Below are 18,617 nucleotides of genomic sequence, written 5' to 3'. Positions count from 1 at the left end.
GACGTGGCCCTTGGTGCCGTGGTCTAGTTGACATGGTGGTTCAGTCACAGGTTGGACTCGATGATCTCAAAGGTCTTTTCCAACATACATGACTCTGTTACTTGGATTCTGAACCACGGCTGAAACCCCGGATGGAACCCTGCTCTGTCCCCTTTAGTCCCTCTGCCGCAAAGCGGGGCTGCGCGACCTTCCTATTCCCCTCTCCCCCACCCTTGATTCCACCCCCGGATGCGGGATCGCCCCGCATCCCTTCAGACGGCAGCTTACGCGCCACTCCCGAGCCTTGGGCCAGCCGGGGGCTGGCACGGCCCGGGCAGGCAGGACAACAGCGTGGAGCCTGCTCCGCCCCCGGCAGGGTGGGCTGGGCCCGGCTCCGCCCCGCGGCTGCGCACACGCCCGATCCGGGGTTCAGCGCCGCAGCTGCGTCGCTCTCGGTGCCTGCGGTTCTGCCCCTGTGCCGTGCCCGGCCCGGCCCGCCGAGCCCGCGCCGCAGGTGGGACGGAAGCGCGCTGCCGCGGCGGGCGGGGGCTGTGGGCGCTGGCGGAGCTGCGCGCCGGGCGGGGGTCGCCGCGGCCGCCCCTGGGCCTCGGCCGGGCCTGAGCAGGCCCGCGGCGGGGCGGGGGGGCCTGGCCTGGCCTGGCCTTGCCTGGCCTTGCCTGGCCTTGCCTTGCTTTGCCCTGCCCTGCCCTGCCCTGCCCGGGCACGGCTCCCGCGCCGAGTCCACCCCAGGCCGAGCGGGGGCCGGGGGCCGCCCGGGCAGCCCAGCAGCAGCCGAGCTCACCGGGCCTTGGTCCAAGCCTGCCGGCTGTAAACTTCGCAATGTTTGTGAGAGCAGCTAGCACTGATGGACGAGAAAATCCCTAAATCCCAGGATTTTTGACTCCTTTATTTTAGCAGCGCCCGCTTTACCGCTCAGGCAGTGTCCGAGACGTGGGTCTGCAAAGGGGTCGTGCCCACCCGAGCTGGACAAGCCTGTGGCTGCTAAGTCACTGCCTTACCCTGGCGCCTCCTCTGCTTTGGAGATTGTGATGTTCGCGGTTAAGGCATAGCTGATGGGGCAGACGGTGGTTGCGATTCGGAATCTTTTGCTATATTGAAAAAGAAGTAGGTAATCTCAAGTAATCTCAAGTTTATATGTTTGCATATAAAGGGTAAGAACACCAGCCTAACTTCCTGGAGAAGTATAACAATTTAGTTTGACTCTATGAAGTTTCACTGAGTCTATAAACAGAAAGTTTTTTCCCCTAGTCTTGCATGTAGCTCAGGATGTGGTGGTTCAGTGTGTCTTGTGACACTGTTTGGGTTTTGTCTGTGTACCATTGTGCTGCAGTGTGTAGCAAGTTGAAGGGTGGGGTTTTAAACAGATGCCACTTCTCACAACATTTTTAATTTACCAAACTCGTTTTAACAGACTGAATTCACAGAAACTCCAGATAAGTCCAAGGGGAATGGAGTGTAACATCAGTTATAAGGGAGACTGGACCAAAGCACAGCTGTTCAGCAAGTAGGATTTCTGACTTTGGTGACCATATAGAAGCTGTGATATATGGAGCCGTTATATTCTCAGAGTTACTGCTGTTCGGCCTATAAGTGCTGGATAAAAGCACAATGTGTTCTTGATTTGTGGTCAGCTGTAGTAAGGTTTGGGCATGGCTGGGGGGAAAAGCATGTTGGTGGATCAAATTTTGCTTGAAGGTGGTTCTCTGTTTTCTTCTTTGTGAACTGAGACGTTTCTCCCAGGTCTCTGGCACCATTACATTCTAATTATTGAAGCTCAGGTACAGCTGGCATTCAAGGATGCACCTGCATTAGTACTTTAATTCAAGTAAAGGATGTGCTCTTGAAAGGACTTCCCAGTCATCCTTGCCTGCTGCACTTTGGCTCATGTCACAGTGTGATGAGGGAGTGTGTGAACTTTTAATTTTGGAAAAAGTTAAAACTGGAATGTGCACTTCAGTTGTCAGTGGGTGCTGTAAGTCTACATAAGAGCTATTATGGAATAAACATGCAAAAACACGTACAGTGTGGGTTTTGGGTCCTCAGTAACTGTTTCTTTTTCAGAGTTGCTGCCTGGTCTGTATGCAGTTGTTAATGTAGACGTAGTCTGAGCCTACTGTCAGTAGTTGGATGTAGTGGTAGGAGAACAGCATGATCCCTAAGCTTTCAGATCTATAATTGTGACAGTTATTGCCTAAGCTGCAAGACTCAAGTTCCATAGCTTGAAGGCTGTAGGTCAGCTGCAAGGAGAAAAGTAAACAAAAACCCCATGTGAAATAATTGTCAACATTGTCAGCAGCTTTTTCAGGATTTTTACCTTTCAATAGCTCAGTAGTTTTAATTTTCAGTTTAACAATTTCCATTATTGAATGGCTCCCAAACTTAGAATGTTTAAAAAGTGCTGTAGCAGCAGAAGGGTAGATAGTTTTCCTGCTTGTAAGGGTTTAATGACATAAATGAAAAAAAATAATCCTGCATATTTGCTGGAGCAGTAACTGGGACTAGTTGGCATTTGTTGACTTACTTTCCTTCTCTCACATTCACCTAGCCTTTATAGCAAGATAATGAATTAATGTTGTGTTTGCGTTGCCATCACCGTATTTGAGATATTTCTGTTCTGTCTTAAGTAGTTGGTTTAAAATATTCTGACTCATTTTCCTCTTTTAATCTTCCTCTTAGAGCTTCCTCTTAGTGAACCAGCATGATAATTGCTAGCTGGCACTTTAAAAATGACTCTTAATGGAAACAAAGCCTCAATGGAGTTTAGCAGATTCTTTTTAAATCATGCAGTTCCTCAAAACACTGATGAATTGAGTGACTGCTGTCTCTGTGTGTTAAGTAACTAAAATGAATTATGTGGATAAGATGGACAACTAATTGGCATTGCTGTAGAGGTTTATTTTTTTAACTTGGAGTTTGTTTTCCACATGTTGCAAACTGGGGAGATTTCTGCTTGTAGTACTTTTTACAGACTTTAGTTTCAAGCGTTCTGTGTTTCAAGGTATTTTTAGTGTTGTGGCTGAAAAGCTACAATAATGAGAAAAAATTAAAATACACATAGGTAACTAAAATGCTTTTGTGAGTAATCCTTTTCTTTTTAACAAGTCTTTATAAATGCTATATATTGGCAGCTACTATGTTTAAGTAACTCCCATTTTTTACTTCCGTGTGAATTTGTCCCCTTTTGAATTAAAGGGAATCATCAGTTTAAACACCTGGCGATCTATATTTCTAGCTTGGAAACTAATAGCCAATCCTATGTTCTCAAAACAAGTCTGAGCTAAACAATTTACTAAAATTGGGTCTGTCATGTGTGTAGAATTTACTCAAAATTGCAAAATTGCTTTCTAAGGCCCAGTCTTGATTTTTTTTTTAATACAAAGATTAGTGTGTTGTGTTAAAGCCTGTACAGTAACAATCCTTTGAAAAGCTGTTGCAACTTTTGCCAGCAGTTGTACTGTTCTAATTTTAAAGCCTCTCATTGATCCCCTTTCAACCTGTGCATATTGGAGAATCTGAGCAAAGCTCCCAGTTAATTCAGGTTCTTTGCATTTTGGGATTGACTCCAGCTTGACAGAGCATTAGTGCTTTCCAGTCTTAAGGGATCTGAACAAAGGAGAACTGAGTCCTGTCAGACTATGGCCATAGACTAACAGTTACCTGGTGCAGAGGAATAAATGCAAGCCATGTTTGAACCATTGTCCCTGAAAACTTCCTTCTGACCTTGTTTTTAGACATGGGAAAATCACTTTCTCACCTGCCAATGCATACCTGCAAGGAAGATGGCTATGATGGAAGCTCAGTGTCTGATAACGTGAGGAACGGTTTAGTTCACTCAGAAGTGCACAATGAAGACAGCAGATGTGGAGATGTATCCCAGTTTCCGTATGTGGAATTTACAGGAAGAGACAGTGTGACCTGCCCAACCTGCCAGGGAACAGGAAGAATTCCACGAGGTAAATTTTCTTTTTTATTCCTTTTATTTCATTTTTTAACCAATTAATTTATCGTGACCACGTGAAGTTGTAATAATTCATAACAAATAGCTTTTCAAGTCAAGATGAAGTTTTTTCATCTCTTTGACTTTTTTTTTTGTTAGCAGTAAGTGTTTTGTTACTCCAGATAAGAGTAACAAATTGGGTCGGCTGTTACACCTTGGCTGTTACAGGTTGGATCTCCTCTTGTCTGTAAAGCAACTGTTTCTTGCTTCTCAGCTTTGAATCCACACATAACCATAGCTCTTGCAAGTTGAATGAGAAAACCTTTTGTTTCATGACGTTTTATTGCATTTTTTTTAAATTACCTATTTTAAGCTATTTTAATCAATATATAACTGCAAAAATGGCTGCAAATACAGAGACAGAAAAGTAGACCTGGCTTGCAACACTTGTTCCCTGGTCATTTATAGGGAACTTTCTTGCCCTCACTGCCGTCAGTGCCCCTTGTCTTCCTTTATCCTCCCTTTGTCCCACTGGTGCTTGCTAGGTGGATAATTCCAGCTTGGAGTTGAAAATACATAGGTTCTTTGGCTGCCTCGGGAAGGAGTAGGCTGCACAGCATTAGTCTTCATACCTAACTGTTTTGTTAGCTTTGCCCTCATCCTTTGCTTTTCCTTTTGGTAAAACATGCTGCTTTGTTACATTTCTGTCCTAAATGATAGGCTATCTAAATATTTATGAAGAGACCTGTGAAAGGAGACTGCAGGATATCTGAAACTGGGCAGAAGAAGAGTGTGACAAATGCAGTGGGCCAAGCCACAGCCTTTTGCTTCAGCTGTGAGATTTTTCCCTTTGACCGGGGAAGAACTGATGAGATGATTTCATGTTCAGGTCTGCTTTTGCCACACCTCTTATCCAAAATAGATTATTGGGTGTGAAAGCTCTCGGAACTGATTTTGACCAGCAGCTCAGGAAACTTGAGTGATATCTGTGCTGTATTGTCTTTCTGCATGTGCTTCAGTGAGATTAGGTTATGATACAGTTCACAAACCCTTGTGTCTCACCTTTGTAGAAAGATCAGGGAGCACAGAATATTTAGTGGTTGCAAATACCATAGGAGATTCGTGGTTTGGCTGTTAAACTTTCTGCTACAATGTATTCTTACATAGCTCTAAATTCAGCAAATTTGGCATCTGGAAAAGCAATGAAACTAAAAATTACCTTAGCCAAAAAGGGTAAAGAAGTTTGTTCTGTTAACTTGAAACACTTGTTAATATCAATAGCATGTTTTACTCAAATGGAGATATAGCAGGATTTCTATGTTCAAAAGCTTCTTTTTTTCACTGTAGAATCCTTAAATGTAATACTTAAATAAGTGTAAGTTAATTATTTTTTTAACTAAAATAGTTTGCAGTAACTATTAAAACATGCACATTGTCAATACATTCTAATGAAACGATATGGTTAAAGTTAGAACTTTAAATGAGTTATTAGAACTAAGAGGATTGTCTTTCTAATTATTCCTTAGTATTTTAGAGAAGAAAAAAAGTCACATTTGGAGGTCATTTGAGGGGAGAGGGGAAAAATCAAGAATGACTGTATGACTAGTAAGACTATAATTAATATGTGATATGATGGCTAAACTATAATAAATCCCTGAAATTATGTTTAGTTACTTGGACAGCTTTAGTTTTTTAGCATGATGTAGTATGAAAGCAGGACTATGCTTTTTTCTTCAAAGGTTGAAGGTGCTTCATTGAAGTAGAGATGAAAATGTGTTTTAAATTGGTAGAGGCTTTTTAGAAGGTTAATGTTTTACATGCTACTATATGCTTGGTTAGCATGTTTTGCTTAGCTTAGTGATTCAGTGTGGAATCATTGCCAAGTGCTTGATTAGCTAAGTGATAATTTGATCAAATTCTGCAGTTGGCTTAAAAATTGCAGATCTGACTTGGCCTTGAGGCCTTTGTTCTCATACAGTTTTACAACCAATAGCAAAAGCTCTACAGGCAGATGTAGTACATGTATTTTCAACAACTCATCTGTGCATGTGTTCTTTATTTCTGCCTTTAAAAATACTGCCTAGTGATGTAACTTGTATGGGGAAATTCCAGTAGATACTAATTTTGACTTCCAGGGTGCTGCAGCTCAGCAGCACTGTGATAAATATATTTTTATATACGTCTGATTTCCAGAATGCAGTGTATAACTTGTGTTGCCAATACCACCTATATTGATACATAGTAGCTTTGGTTGTTTCAATTTGGGCTTGTTGTTTGTTGGGGTTTTTTTAACCAGACTGACCCCTGCTTTTCAGGAGAGCGCATGCAGAATGCCTTCTGGATCAGTTCTTACTGCCCAAGCTTCTGAATGTTTTGTCCCATGAGTTCTTATGGTCTGGCACAGAGAGCTCAGAGCTGTTTTATGTCTCTTTTTCTCCAGGAAGAGGTGCCAGAGGCGATGCTGCCTTCAGTTGTGTGCAGCCCAGAGGCAGAATTTATTGCTGTTTTGGTCTTTGTGGACTTGGTGTTTTCTCATCTTGATGTTGTGTAAGCTGTGCTCTATTTCAGAAAGTGACATCAGCTACAGTAGCATTCAGCCTGGGTCCTTATCTGGAATTTAAATGTTTATCTTTAGTGTTTATTCTTTGGTACTGCTAAGTTAAAACGGGTACTCTTTGTGTAAAAGAGCTTCAACAACACTTATTCTTTGTTTAAATTCTGAAAGGGTGTTTTTGTTTCCAGGGCAGGAAAATCAGCTGGTAGCACTAATTCCATACAGTGATCAGAGACTGAGGCCAAGAAGAACGTAAGTCAATAGCTATTTGTGATACCTGAATCTACAGTTAATTATTCTCTTCAAGTTAAAATTCAGCAATTCAAAGGAGATAGCAATAAGATGATCACTGGAATGCTTTCAGTACTGGAAAAACAGGGCTTGTGGGGTAATACCAGCCTTAACCTCTAACTCTTGGAGAGTTACTTATTAACAGGTGTGCATACTTCCATCACAGTACATCTTAGCTAAGTACAAAGCTAAGTAATACTGTATGACCTATTCATGTACATGTTTACAGTAAAGATGTATTTCTCAATCTCTGTAGCATCCTAATTGATCTAAGCAGACATATCTTCACTGTTTAAGTTCATTGGTAATGTCTTTGAGCCACTACAAAAAGCAAGTCACGTGAAAGTCATTTGTAACATTCTGATATTTGCAGCTAGAAAAATCAATAATTTCTGATGCAGCATATTTAATTTTTTTTCTAGGATCTACTTGGGGGTTTCACTACAATGCTCAGGGCTTCTTGTTCTGACTTGTTTTGGTTTTTACTTTGTTTTTTTCTTAATGTTTTGATGTTTTTGTAATAAACAGAAATGAGTGCCAGGAAAAAGAAATACAGTAGCTTCACATAATACTATTCTGGATAATATATCTGATGTAATGGTAGTACAAATTTGAAACATATTATTGTAGTGTTCTAATTTTGACTAAACTGGAGCTGAAGTAGATCCTTTTATTTTTGGAGGGTTTTCTTATTATCTCTCACACCCCTACCCCCGCCCCACCCTCCTATGCACACACACAGCCACACCCACACAAACACACCCTTTTCCTGCTCCTTAGCTGAAGTCCTGACACTTTCCCTGGAAGTCGGGATTTTCTGTCATGAGAGCTTTATTTTGTGTCCTGGATGTGTTGTGAGACTTCCACAAAATGACAGAAGTTCTGCTATAAATAAACGTTAAGAGGAAGTGAGTTTGTTTCAAAGCACCTAAGTATTTACCTCTTCCATTTTCCTCTGCAAGTTACAAATGTTGAGATAACCACATGATTTGAAATATGATATCTGATGTATATACAAGAGTAACAGCTGTTTAAGACATAGCTGTGAAGTGCAGCATAGATTTTTTCCCCTTTTAGAAGCTAATGGAAGCTAGAAATAGACTGAATAAGTTGTGTTGACTAGTTCTGCTCCTTATCACTTAAAAGAAAATAGTATGTCACTGTTGTTTAATGTGCTTTTGACTCTGAAATGTGCTCTTTTTTTCCTCCAGAAAGCTCTATGTGACTGCTTCTGTAACTGTGTGTTTACTACTTTCTGGGCTGGCTGTATTTTTCTTGTTTCCTCGCTCGATTGACGTTGAGTACATTGGTGTGAAGTCAGTATATGTCACTTATGAACAGGATAGACGGATAATCTATCTAAATATTACAGTAAGTCTGACTGGGTGTTTTGCAATGCATAAATGTAACACGAGATACTGCTTTGAGAGTTTAATGTACATACAAACTGTGGTCTGGCTGAAAAGCTTAGTTGGTACCTTAAGAAATAGAATTGGTGACCAGTTTGAAAAATGTAACTGGACCTGCTGTGGCTGGTTCTTGTAGCTATAGCTAATGGAGGTGTAGTTGCAGGCTGACACTGGGTCTTCTGTTTTCAAGGGAACAGTAACTTTGGAGTTCTTAGTGTTACTTTTGAAATGTGTCTGAAATGTAGCATGTGTATGTAGGAATGCTGTTTGCTGCTGCCCTGGTATTATGCAGTTGGGGAAAAATTATGGGGTTGGGGAAAAATACTTCTTATCCACCTTAAAACTTAAAGGAGCTGTTCCCACATAGTTCTTGATTTCTTCGTAATGATCTTGATATGGGATTACCTAAAGACTTTTGGTACAGTTCTTCATTTTAAATAAAGCAAAGCTGCCATGGGTGAAAGAGGTCCTTTGATAGCTAAATTTCCTGGAAGGAATAACTGAGGATTGGAAGAAATGCAGTATTTGCAGTGGAGGGTTGTTACCAGGAAAGTTGTGCAGAAGTTTGTGTTACTCAATATATTCACTAAACAAACTTAGAAAGTGATGGTCCATGACCCCACTCCTCTCTGCAATCCTAGCAGACAGGAAAATTTACTTGCATAATTTCAGGTATTACTGTCTCATGCACAGGTTTCAAAATGCTTGCTCATCAAGATACACAGAATGGATAGCTGTTGCTGTTTTGTGTTTGTTTTTTCAGAACACACTGAATATAACCAATAACAACTATTACTCTGTTGAAGTGGCAAATATCACAGCCCAAGTTCAGTTTTCAAAAACAGTTATTGGCAAGGCACGGTTAAACAATATCACCAACATTGGTCCACTGGATATGAAACAGGTAAGTAGCTTAGGCTTTCAGAGTTAAACATGTGTTAATCTTCATATATAAATCTACTTATTTGTGTTTTCCTTGCTTTTTTATTATGGGTTTTTTTTTTTTTTAGATTGATTATATGGTGCCTACAGTCATACAAGATGAAATGAGCTACATGTAGTAAGTGTACTCACCTGTAAATATCACATGGATCTTATTAAAAGTTGTGATGACATTAAAACCAACTTTTTTCAAAGTTAGCAGAAATCTGTTTGAAAAGACATTGGGGCATTTTCTTCAAGTTTAATAGTACTGAAAGAGGGTAAGCCACAATTGTTTGATTAGTTTCATATAGTGGCTTGCTGTACCTGACTATAAACCCTTTAAAAGGTATCTCTACTCCAGTATTTTAGGCCTTGGCACTAGTTAGGACTGCTGCTTTAAGGGGTGGAAGTGCAGGTGTGTTCCCCTAACAAGTTCTCTAGTAACTTTTGCACAAGTTTCTCTGCACTAGAAGGAAATTTGCATTTAGTGGTATGCAAATTAGAGACCTTTCTTCACACTTTGTGTATACGATGGTAAGCAGTGTTACAGACTGACCTTTGAGAGGTTTTATTCATAGCTTCTGAAAGTTCATTTGTCCAACAGACTGTTAGCTCATTATATCTTGGTCAAAAAAACCACTTCTAGTTCTCTTAACACTGAAATGCAGACTGAACAGAAAGAGTTAATTATTGAGACTTCAGGTCTGTGTGCAGTTCTAGTGGATGCCAGCTCCTTTGGGGTGGGAGAAATTATTGAAACCTTATTGCTTTGAAGTGTTGAAATAAAATGAAATAGGTATGAAATGGCAAGAGAGGCACAAACTTCAAATCAACAGAAAATGCTGAATCTCTGTCACCTTTTAAAAGTATGTAAGTTAGCTTTATGTAAAGCTAACTTTTTATATTGTGAACTTTTTATATTGTGAATCTCTTTGGATGCATGAGGAATAAATAAATTTCATAAATAGCCTTCATAGAACTCATGATAATACCATATTTCCTTATAATATGGATGAGCTGTTTATATCTTATTTTTGCTGGTGCAGGGAGGGGGTATGAAAATATTGTAGGTAGCTGCCAAGCAATCTTATTGCACTGATCACATGCTGTTCATTCTAGAGCTGATAAATTTGTGACCAAGATCATTGATTTAGGAAGCAGGATTTAAAAGTATGCACTTACATGGTGCTCTTTATGACTTTATGGTATTTAGGTGTGTGTCAGAAAATATAAGTCTGAAAAGGTTATCTATCTTGCAAGAGAACAATAACCTTGACTTCTGAATCTCTGTATGTTAGTTAAAGGTTACTTTGCATAATACAGAAGTGGATGAGTGTAAAAAAAAAGTGGTGACAAAGTGATACTGGCAGGCTTTAAATGTAGGGGCTCAGGTTAACCTTGGTTAGCTTCTGGAAGATGGAATGATCGCTTTCTCAGGACACTTCTGTTGGCAAGCATTACATGAAAGCAAACCCATGTGAAGACAGGACCTGTGAAAGCAAGACTATGTATATAAAAGTAGGCCCAGCATTCAGTCACTGGCAAATGATTCTGTTGCCATTGCTAGCAGCTCTGTGGACAGAGCAGCAGAATTTCCAGTTGAAGCCACAAGTCTTGCTTTTTAGATAATTATCTTGGAAAAGTTTGATGTAAATCTAACAATTGTTCTTTTTTTGCAGTGACTTCTGTACTTTACCATCTATCAAAGTACATAACATTGTAGTGATGATGCAGTAAGTATGGTAGTCTTCCTGTGTGTGGGAAACAACTTAAGAAGACATATAATTCTCATTGAAATAATATTCAAATACTTAAACCTGAAGTCTTTGCATCACAGATAAAATGAAGTCAACTTGCTTTCTAGTGTAGTAGCTTTATAGTTATAGAAAGTGAACTGTGTCTTTTGACCGGTTCTGGTGGTGTAAAGACAGATTAAACAGAATCATTGTTACTGTATCTGCTCTGCAGTTGGGTGAGCTATAGCCATGGAGCTACTGATGTCTCAAAAACTTTAAAATTACTTTGTGTGTTGGCCACTGTTCAAAACTTGCTGAGATCTTTGATCTTGAAGGAATTACCGGCTTTAGTACTCGGTCAGAGACTGCTTCTCGTGACAGCGCATAAATTTCAGCATGGTGGGGTCTTTTGTTGGTGAGGGAGCAGGGGGTGTCTTTAGACTAGATGTAGCATGGCTTGTAGCTTGTTTAGTCATTTGCTTTCTTGTTACAAACAAGAATATTATTTGTATTGGTAGATATTACAAGTAAAACTCAGCTTTAGCATCTTTAGAAAAAGGAACCAGATGTCTTTTATGGAGAAAATCTATAGTGGTAAATCAGTAATGTTCTTAAATTTATTTAAAACATATTTTGTTCCAAAACCTTTTCCTTAATAACCCTAGTAATATAAATCCAGTGATTTTTAGAATAGGAAACTCAAAATCTCTTCTCTTTGTCTTTTTAAGAGTGACAGTGACAACCTCGTACTTAGGCCACCCTGAGCAAATATCCCAGGAGAGATACCAGTATGTGGACTGTGGAGGAAACACGACCTACCAACTGGGCCAGTCAGAATATTTAAATGTCCTTCAGCCTCCACAGTAAAAGCACCTGTTGTTTGGTGTGGAATGACTGCTGTTGGTGCTTGCAGAGATCCTTTGGATAGAACTGGTACTACATGGAGTGGAGAGTACATGTAATGTACAGCATAGCAAACATTGAGATCTGTTCACTTTAGATGCAGGGAGGGAAAGGTGCAAATTGTAAATAGGTGCACTTGTTAAATGTTGTGTTTTCCCCTTCTGTTTGCTTTCTGTTACTGTGAGCACTTCTGTCAAGCTGTGTGGTGGGAGGGAGAGGGGGAATATCAGATTCTTGAACAGAACTGGGACTTTTCCTTACAGTGTGGTACATCAACTTAGAGTAACTGTGTGTATGTCTATGTTTAGGTGAAATGTGTCACTAATGAGAATTTTAAAAAAATAATACTCATAAATTTTAAGTTTATACTTCAGTTCTTGATATTTGACTATTGAAAATGAAGTATTACTACTTAAATAACAAGATTACTTTGAGGTGTCTATTAGTGAAACTTCTGTTAGTAACCCAGTGGCAATTGTTCTTTATTTTGGGATTCTACACTTTATTTGCTATCCATGATTAGAGGTGACATGCAGTCTATGAAAGCCAGGAAAGCTCTCTTGGATGACACAATAGTTGAATGTGCGGTTTCTAGAATCTGGCATCTTTTCATTCATATTCCCTCTTGCTACCTCTGGGATGTTATAAGGAGAATATATATTGTTATATTTAAAGCTGGATTTAAAACTAAACAAAAAACAACCCCCACAACAATTACTGACAAAGAAAAAAAACCAAGAGTCTAGAAAATGAACAAGACTTTACCAGTCTGTTTTTTAGTAAACTTTTTAGAACAGGTATTAAAATCAAGATTGTGCGGTTGGAACTAGGTGGGAAACTTTGAGCATGGGTTTGGAGAGCTTGGTGTAAATTTTTGTGATTTTTACTGTTTTAATATATTATGCATCTAAGCGACTTTTAAGTGTTAATATGTTGGGTTGTGTTTATTTCTTGCACAGGCTCATTAAGCAAATGCAGTAGTTATCTGTACTTACAGAGCACTCAAAGGTCACATCAAAGTTATGTAAGGGAAGATGAAGCAATTCTTTCTGTTGGAGTACATGCTGATGTAATTATGAGATTACTGACTGATAGCATTAAATAGTTTCTGTAGCACAGTTTGCACATGCGAATTTCTGGGGTAATTGTGAATCATGATGAGTATAAACTTTGGGTCCAAAGTTGTCTGACTCCTCAAGGCTGACTGTTCTAAGGGTTAACTTTTTAATTGGCTAGATCAGGATTGTTTTGTTTCTGAATTAGGTAAGATGCAGCTGTAAGAACATACTATTGAGACTGTTGCATTGTAATGAATGATGTATTTTTTAAAATAGATATTACTGGTTTTATGCTGCCTATCTCCTGGAAATAAGCTACACAAAATGAATTTGCAATAAACACTATGGAAAAAGGCTTCTGAGTAACTTGCCACTAACAATCTCTGATGCTCCAGTACTTCAGTGAAGATACGTCTTCATTACTCTTTTCTTTACTAGCCTCTCTTAGATGGACCTAAGGGGATGGGTGGGGAAAAGAATGTGGGTGATGTAAGACTGATTTAAAAGGCATTAAGTAACCATAATAAACCCCCCACCCTTCTCTATTTGAATTGCTATGAGCATTTACTCTGACAGTCTATGAAAACTTTTGGAACCTCATCTGTCAGTTTCATATAGTTGTTGATAAGATGAAGACTTCATCTTTTGCCTTTAGAGAACTTCTGTAACTGGAGTAGTCAATTCAAATGACTTATTGTAGTTATATTCTGAATATTGTTCTTGATTTTGGGCCCTTAAAAGTAAACAGTCTTTATTACAACTCGAAGTCATGAGGGAAACTGGTTCATAGTTGACTCACCTTTCTAGAGCTTAGATAAGGTTCAGTCCTGTGGCTGCTGAAATGCGTGTGTGAGCTCATCTGATAGCCTGAAAAGATACAGGTGATAACTAAAGACCAGGAGAGTGGGGAGCTGGCTAGGAGCAGAGAGGTAAACTCATGTTACCTGTTGTAGAAAAATATGCTGATAATGGAGAGTAGGGAGAGAATTCTGGTTTAAATCATATCAGAACTGAAGTCTGCCAGCAAGTCACACAGGCTCTTCTAGGCTTAAATATTTACACACTAGAGTGTTGTTTTTGTTTGGGAGTTGTTGTTTGTTTTTTTGAAATAGAAAAAGAAGGAAACAGCTGTAGGCAGATAGTTACATTGATTTAAAACAAATTTTTCTTCCAAGGATGAAAGGTAATCTAAAATAACTGGAATGGTGGAATTATTTGGTGACAGTAGTGAATGCTGCTTTTGAACTAGCATGGCAGGGGGGAAGTTACACTTTATGCAATGTTGAGATGCAAACTGACTTCTGAAATTTTGGTGGACATGCTGAGCAAGATCAACACGTAAATCTGTGGTTCTTAACCTTGCATGAAGTGCTTGAAATTCGCTGATTTAAATTAAAGAATTGAGTGGAATTATTTTTTCCATGTATGTGTTGGAAGGGGGAAGATAAAACTCAGTTTTTGTCATCTAGGATATCTGTAACATCAAATTCTGATAGACTTACTGAATGATGAAGTGTTCTCATCTTAAGAAACAAATTGTGGGTTAAAGATCCTACTGAATTCTCAAATTAAGTCAGTAATGGGAGAATAAAAGGCTTTACGTTCCAAGTGCTAGTATGCCCTTGCACAAATGTCAGCATATTACTAACCAAATAAGGCAAGTATTTAAATTTTATCTACTGATTTTAATATAACATCTCATCACATAAGAAGGTAGACATCTGTGTGAATATTTAACTTAAACTTGCTTTATGTGGCTGAGCTTGGAAACATGCTAAGGGAGCAAGGGAACTCAGTATTAACTTGTATAACTTTGTAAACGAGGTATCAGTATAGATCCAAGTGATAGATCTTTCATTTTTCGCATTCATTTTATCTTGATTTAAAAAAAAAAAAGGCAAGCCTTTCAGTTCAGTTGTAAATCAGTAAGTACAATTCTCTCTAGAAAGTCAGCTTGAAAAATTACAATCTTTTTCCTGGTTTATCTTCTGTGTGTCTTCTGAAGTGATCCATATTTCATGTGTAACTTCCCCTAGTCTTCAAATGCTATCAAATACCTTTATACTGGTATTGCAGTGTGTTTATTTCTGGTAGAATTCTTTTCACTTGAATGCTTTCTAGCAGTTCCTTTACCAAAACCTGTTGCACTTTAAAATGGAAACTCTGTTATTTCTTAAAATAGTAAGAAATATAGTCCAGATGCTGCGCTGTAATGGCACTATTAAAAATCAGCTTAATATATTCTGTTTAGAATAACTGTAAAATTTCAAAATTTTAACTTAAGTAAGTATGGAACACTTAAATGCATAAGAAGGTTAACTATTTGGCCATTGGAGAACAAAATTATTGTACATTTCAAATACACTGCTTTAAAAATGAATGAATAACCATCCAAGATCCAAACCATCAAAGATCTAACCATCAAATATCTGTTTGGAGAGATTGAAAGGGAGGCACTCTTACTAAAAGATGGAAGACTGACATTCTTGAATTCCTGGTGTGGGAAAAAGCCTGTTGAAGCTCATTCGTTATTTCTTTACTCATCTCGATGTTTAGGGGATGGTTGCTTAATTCTTAATCTTTTGTGAAGACAAACCATAAGTATGTTTTTCCTTTGTGGTATAACTGACGTTCTTAATGCACTTCTGATGTGTGCATGACCTTGATATTAACTTGTAGTTATATTTTGCAGCCTGGCGTTGGCAGATTTGAGTACATGCTTTAGTTGACTTTGCTTCAAATTGTCCTTGAAGTTCTGCAAGTGAATATATTTTTTCATAGTAGTACATTGCAAACAGCCTGGGCTTTTCAGCATGTGTTATATAAAGGAACCATTTAAACACCGAACTCTAAGTGCTTGGATTGAACCATGAGGGTCTTTAACCTGACTGAAGTGTTGTGCCCTCATGATGGAAAGGATGGTGCTTGGAGTGGTATGAGAGAAAAATTTCCCTATTTAGACAATATTAAAAGAGAAATAACATTATTTCTTATTCAGCATTTAAAGTTTCCTTTTTTATTTCCTCCTTTTTTTGAGGGGTGGTAGTTGTGGTTTTGTTTTTCTTCCCATCCCCCAAATCTATAGTGAGACATCTGTCTGTTCCCAGACAGCACCTTGTGAAATGGGTGACTTGTTTCAGAGTTGGGCAGCTGCAGGAAGCTTCACATCAGCTGAACTGGACTTGTAGAGTTAAGATATGAGAAAGACTAGCAATGGTAGCTCTAAGAACTAAATTTTGTACTTGCCGGTCTAACAAAATGCCACAACCCTTGTAATGCTTCCCGGCTTTCCACTACTCAAAGGGAAGGATAAATAATGCAAGTACAACCAATATACTTCAGCAATGGACTGCTTGCAACCAGCAAAATATTTGTTAGTGATGGCCCTGGTCATGCCAAAAAGTCTAATTTTTTTTCTTTTGGCCTGGGGAAGGAGGAATAGATCCCAGCCAAAAGATGTTGAGAAGAATTATTTGGCTGTGGCAAACACCCAGTGTTTGTTGCATTTTAGAAGTCACCTTTCTATTTTATGTTTAGTTCGGGAATTCTGATCGTTACCAGAGGGGTATTTTGGGGTAGTTCTGCTACCTACAGCTTTTGCTGTATAAATCTGCTTTTCCACAGGTAGTCAGGCCTGTTGGCCAGGAACAGCAGTCTGCATGGGATCTGCACACTAAGTGTGGAGAGCCCTGCAGTTTGGTGGGAGACAGTTCAGTGTGGGAGTAAGGTCCTGGTGCTCATACTCTCCTCTTCCACCAGCCATCACAAGGGTCCTACAACTTGGATGCATATGTTTCCTGGGGACTGAAACTGCTTTTGCTTTGCATGGGCCAGGATGCTTAGTACCACACATGTAAGCGTATTATGGTGCCTGAGTATTTTGGATCTGACTGACTGTGATTTAGTTCTTTTGTTTGTTTTAAGGAAGCAAATTTAACTACTGTACAGAGTGTGCATATAATAGCTTGAGATATGTATAGAAATACTAATGAGTGATAACTATTTTTGTAACTTAAGATGTTCCTGTAACTGTGTAGCAAACAACCTATCCAGTAAAGCATGATAAACACTCTAGGAGTCAAAGAGTATTTTGGAATGACTTGTAGGACACGGGAGCTATGTTAATGTAAGCTAACTGGGGCGCAAGGAATCTTGTTATTCAGAGGTTCAAAATCTGGGCTTAACTTCATTATGAATATATGTTTCTAGACATTGTTTGACTCAAAGAATGATATTAAATTTTCTATTTAAAAAGCTTGGATCATGTATATCTTTTTTTTAAACTGACAATATTTTTCTCCCCTTCTTCCCTGTCTCCCGCAAGTTTTCCTTCTATCCCACCATATTTTCCCACTAGCTTTCATGTATTTTCAAGGATATTACTTCAATTTTTGTAACTATTGGCATTCCATGATGTGAAGACTTTGCAATCTACTTTTTTTTATACTATGTTTTATTGTGTTAAGTCTGTAATAAACTTGAGTATCTGAAAGCTAAACACTCTATGTGAATGAATTAGTGTTGTCTGACTGAGCTACTGAAGTAACTGAGTTCAAACCCGGACTGCTGTGGTGGGTTGGCCCCTGCCACCAGGTCAGCCCCCATGCCATTGCTCATACACTCTTCCCTCCCAGTGGGATGGTGGACAGAATTGGGACAAAAGCAAGAAAACTCTTGTCAGGATGAAGACGTTTTAATACAAGAAGGAAAGCTGTGTACACAAGCAAAACAAAATAAGGAATTTATTTCCTAGCATCAGGCAGGTGTTTACAACAGGAAGACCTGATTAACCTTCCTTTCTCTTTTCCCTAGCTTTTATTGCGGGGCATGATCCCATATGGAATAGCCCTTTTGTCATCTGGGAGTATCTGTCCTGGCTGTGTCCCCTCCCAGCTTCTTGACTACTCACAGCCAAGGCCCTGCAGGTCTGAGCAGACACAAAGAGGGAGGAGGCAATGAAAAAGGAAACCTCTGGTGCTGGGAGAGCACTGTGCAGCCAAAACACTGCTCTGTTATCAGCACTGTTTAATCCCCAAACCCAAAGCACAGAGCTGTATGAGTGGGATGCAATGAGGAAAATTAACTCCATCCCAGACAGACCCAGTTATACCTACCTGCAAAGTTACTTTAAGGAACCATTATTGCTGAAAAACCTTAATCTTTAAAAACTGGCCAACAAAGAACATAGCTTTGGAATATTAAGAACATTCATAATATTCAAATGTTACAAGTAGCCTTACACAGATGTTTTGGAACAACTTAGTGGGATGTTTTTAATGTTTGTCCTGGAGAAACCTATTGTATGTTCATGACTGCTATACCAGTTGTCTGGTTTGGATAATGAATATGGTCTTTGTGTGTAGTGGGGTTTTTGATTCAGCATGTGAATCTCTTTAGAAAGGCTGATTTTTTAAACTAAGTTTAGATGGGAAAATAATTACAGTCATGCTTGCTATTTTCTTTTTCATACAGTCATTTTTTCATCCCAGCGTTGTCATAACCTTTGTTACAGCTGTCCAAGCCCTGTATGGAACACTGTAAATGGGGGAACAACAACCTTTAGGCACTAGTTTCCTTTGTTTAGATATAAGCTTGAAGAGATGGGAGGATCTGCTTCTGTCTTGTTCTACTGATCTGGAGGTGGATAGACAAAAATGTATCTTTAGTCATGAACAGCTTTATTTGATCCAAAAACTTCAAACTACATTATTTGGGTTCCTCTCCTGTGTTGGTTTTTTTCCCATTCAAAGCGGGTAGGGGACTACAAAGATGAAATTCTACCAGGTAAATTTCAAACACCACTTT

General features: G+C 39.1%; 1 protein-coding gene across 2 annotated transcripts; it reads left to right on the top strand.

Moving 5' to 3' along the window:
• The first annotated feature begins 383 nt into the window (after positions 1 to 383).
• On the top strand, positions 384 to 17,310 carry TMEM106B (transmembrane protein 106B). Of its 2 annotated transcripts, none has more exons than XM_039548425.1 (8): positions 384 to 493; positions 3,732 to 3,953; positions 6,680 to 6,743; positions 7,994 to 8,153; positions 8,955 to 9,095; positions 9,202 to 9,251; positions 10,795 to 10,848; positions 11,580 to 17,310. In XM_039548425.1, the coding sequence occupies exons 2-8, from the start codon at positions 3,734 to 3,736 to the stop codon at positions 11,716 to 11,718; spliced, it is 828 nt and encodes a 275-aa protein (XP_039404359.1). In that variant the 5' UTR covers positions 384 to 493; positions 3,732 to 3,733; the 3' UTR covers positions 11,719 to 17,310. The 2 variants fall into 2 exon arrangements, with proteins under 2 accessions (XP_039404359.1, XP_019141254.1); XM_019285709.3 differs by lacking the exon at positions 384 to 493 and adding an exon at positions 674 to 1,104.
• The last annotated feature ends 1,307 nt before the right edge of the window (positions 17,311 to 18,617 follow it).

The sequence above is a fragment of the Corvus cornix genome, chromosome 2 (genome assembly GCF_000738735.6).
Source record: "Corvus cornix cornix isolate S_Up_H32 chromosome 2, ASM73873v5, whole genome shotgun sequence".
Classification (NCBI taxonomy): domain Eukaryota; kingdom Metazoa; phylum Chordata; class Aves; order Passeriformes; family Corvidae; genus Corvus; species Corvus cornix.
Note: the sequence above shows the minus strand (reverse complement) of the source record. Positions and strands in the feature narration are given on the sequence as shown.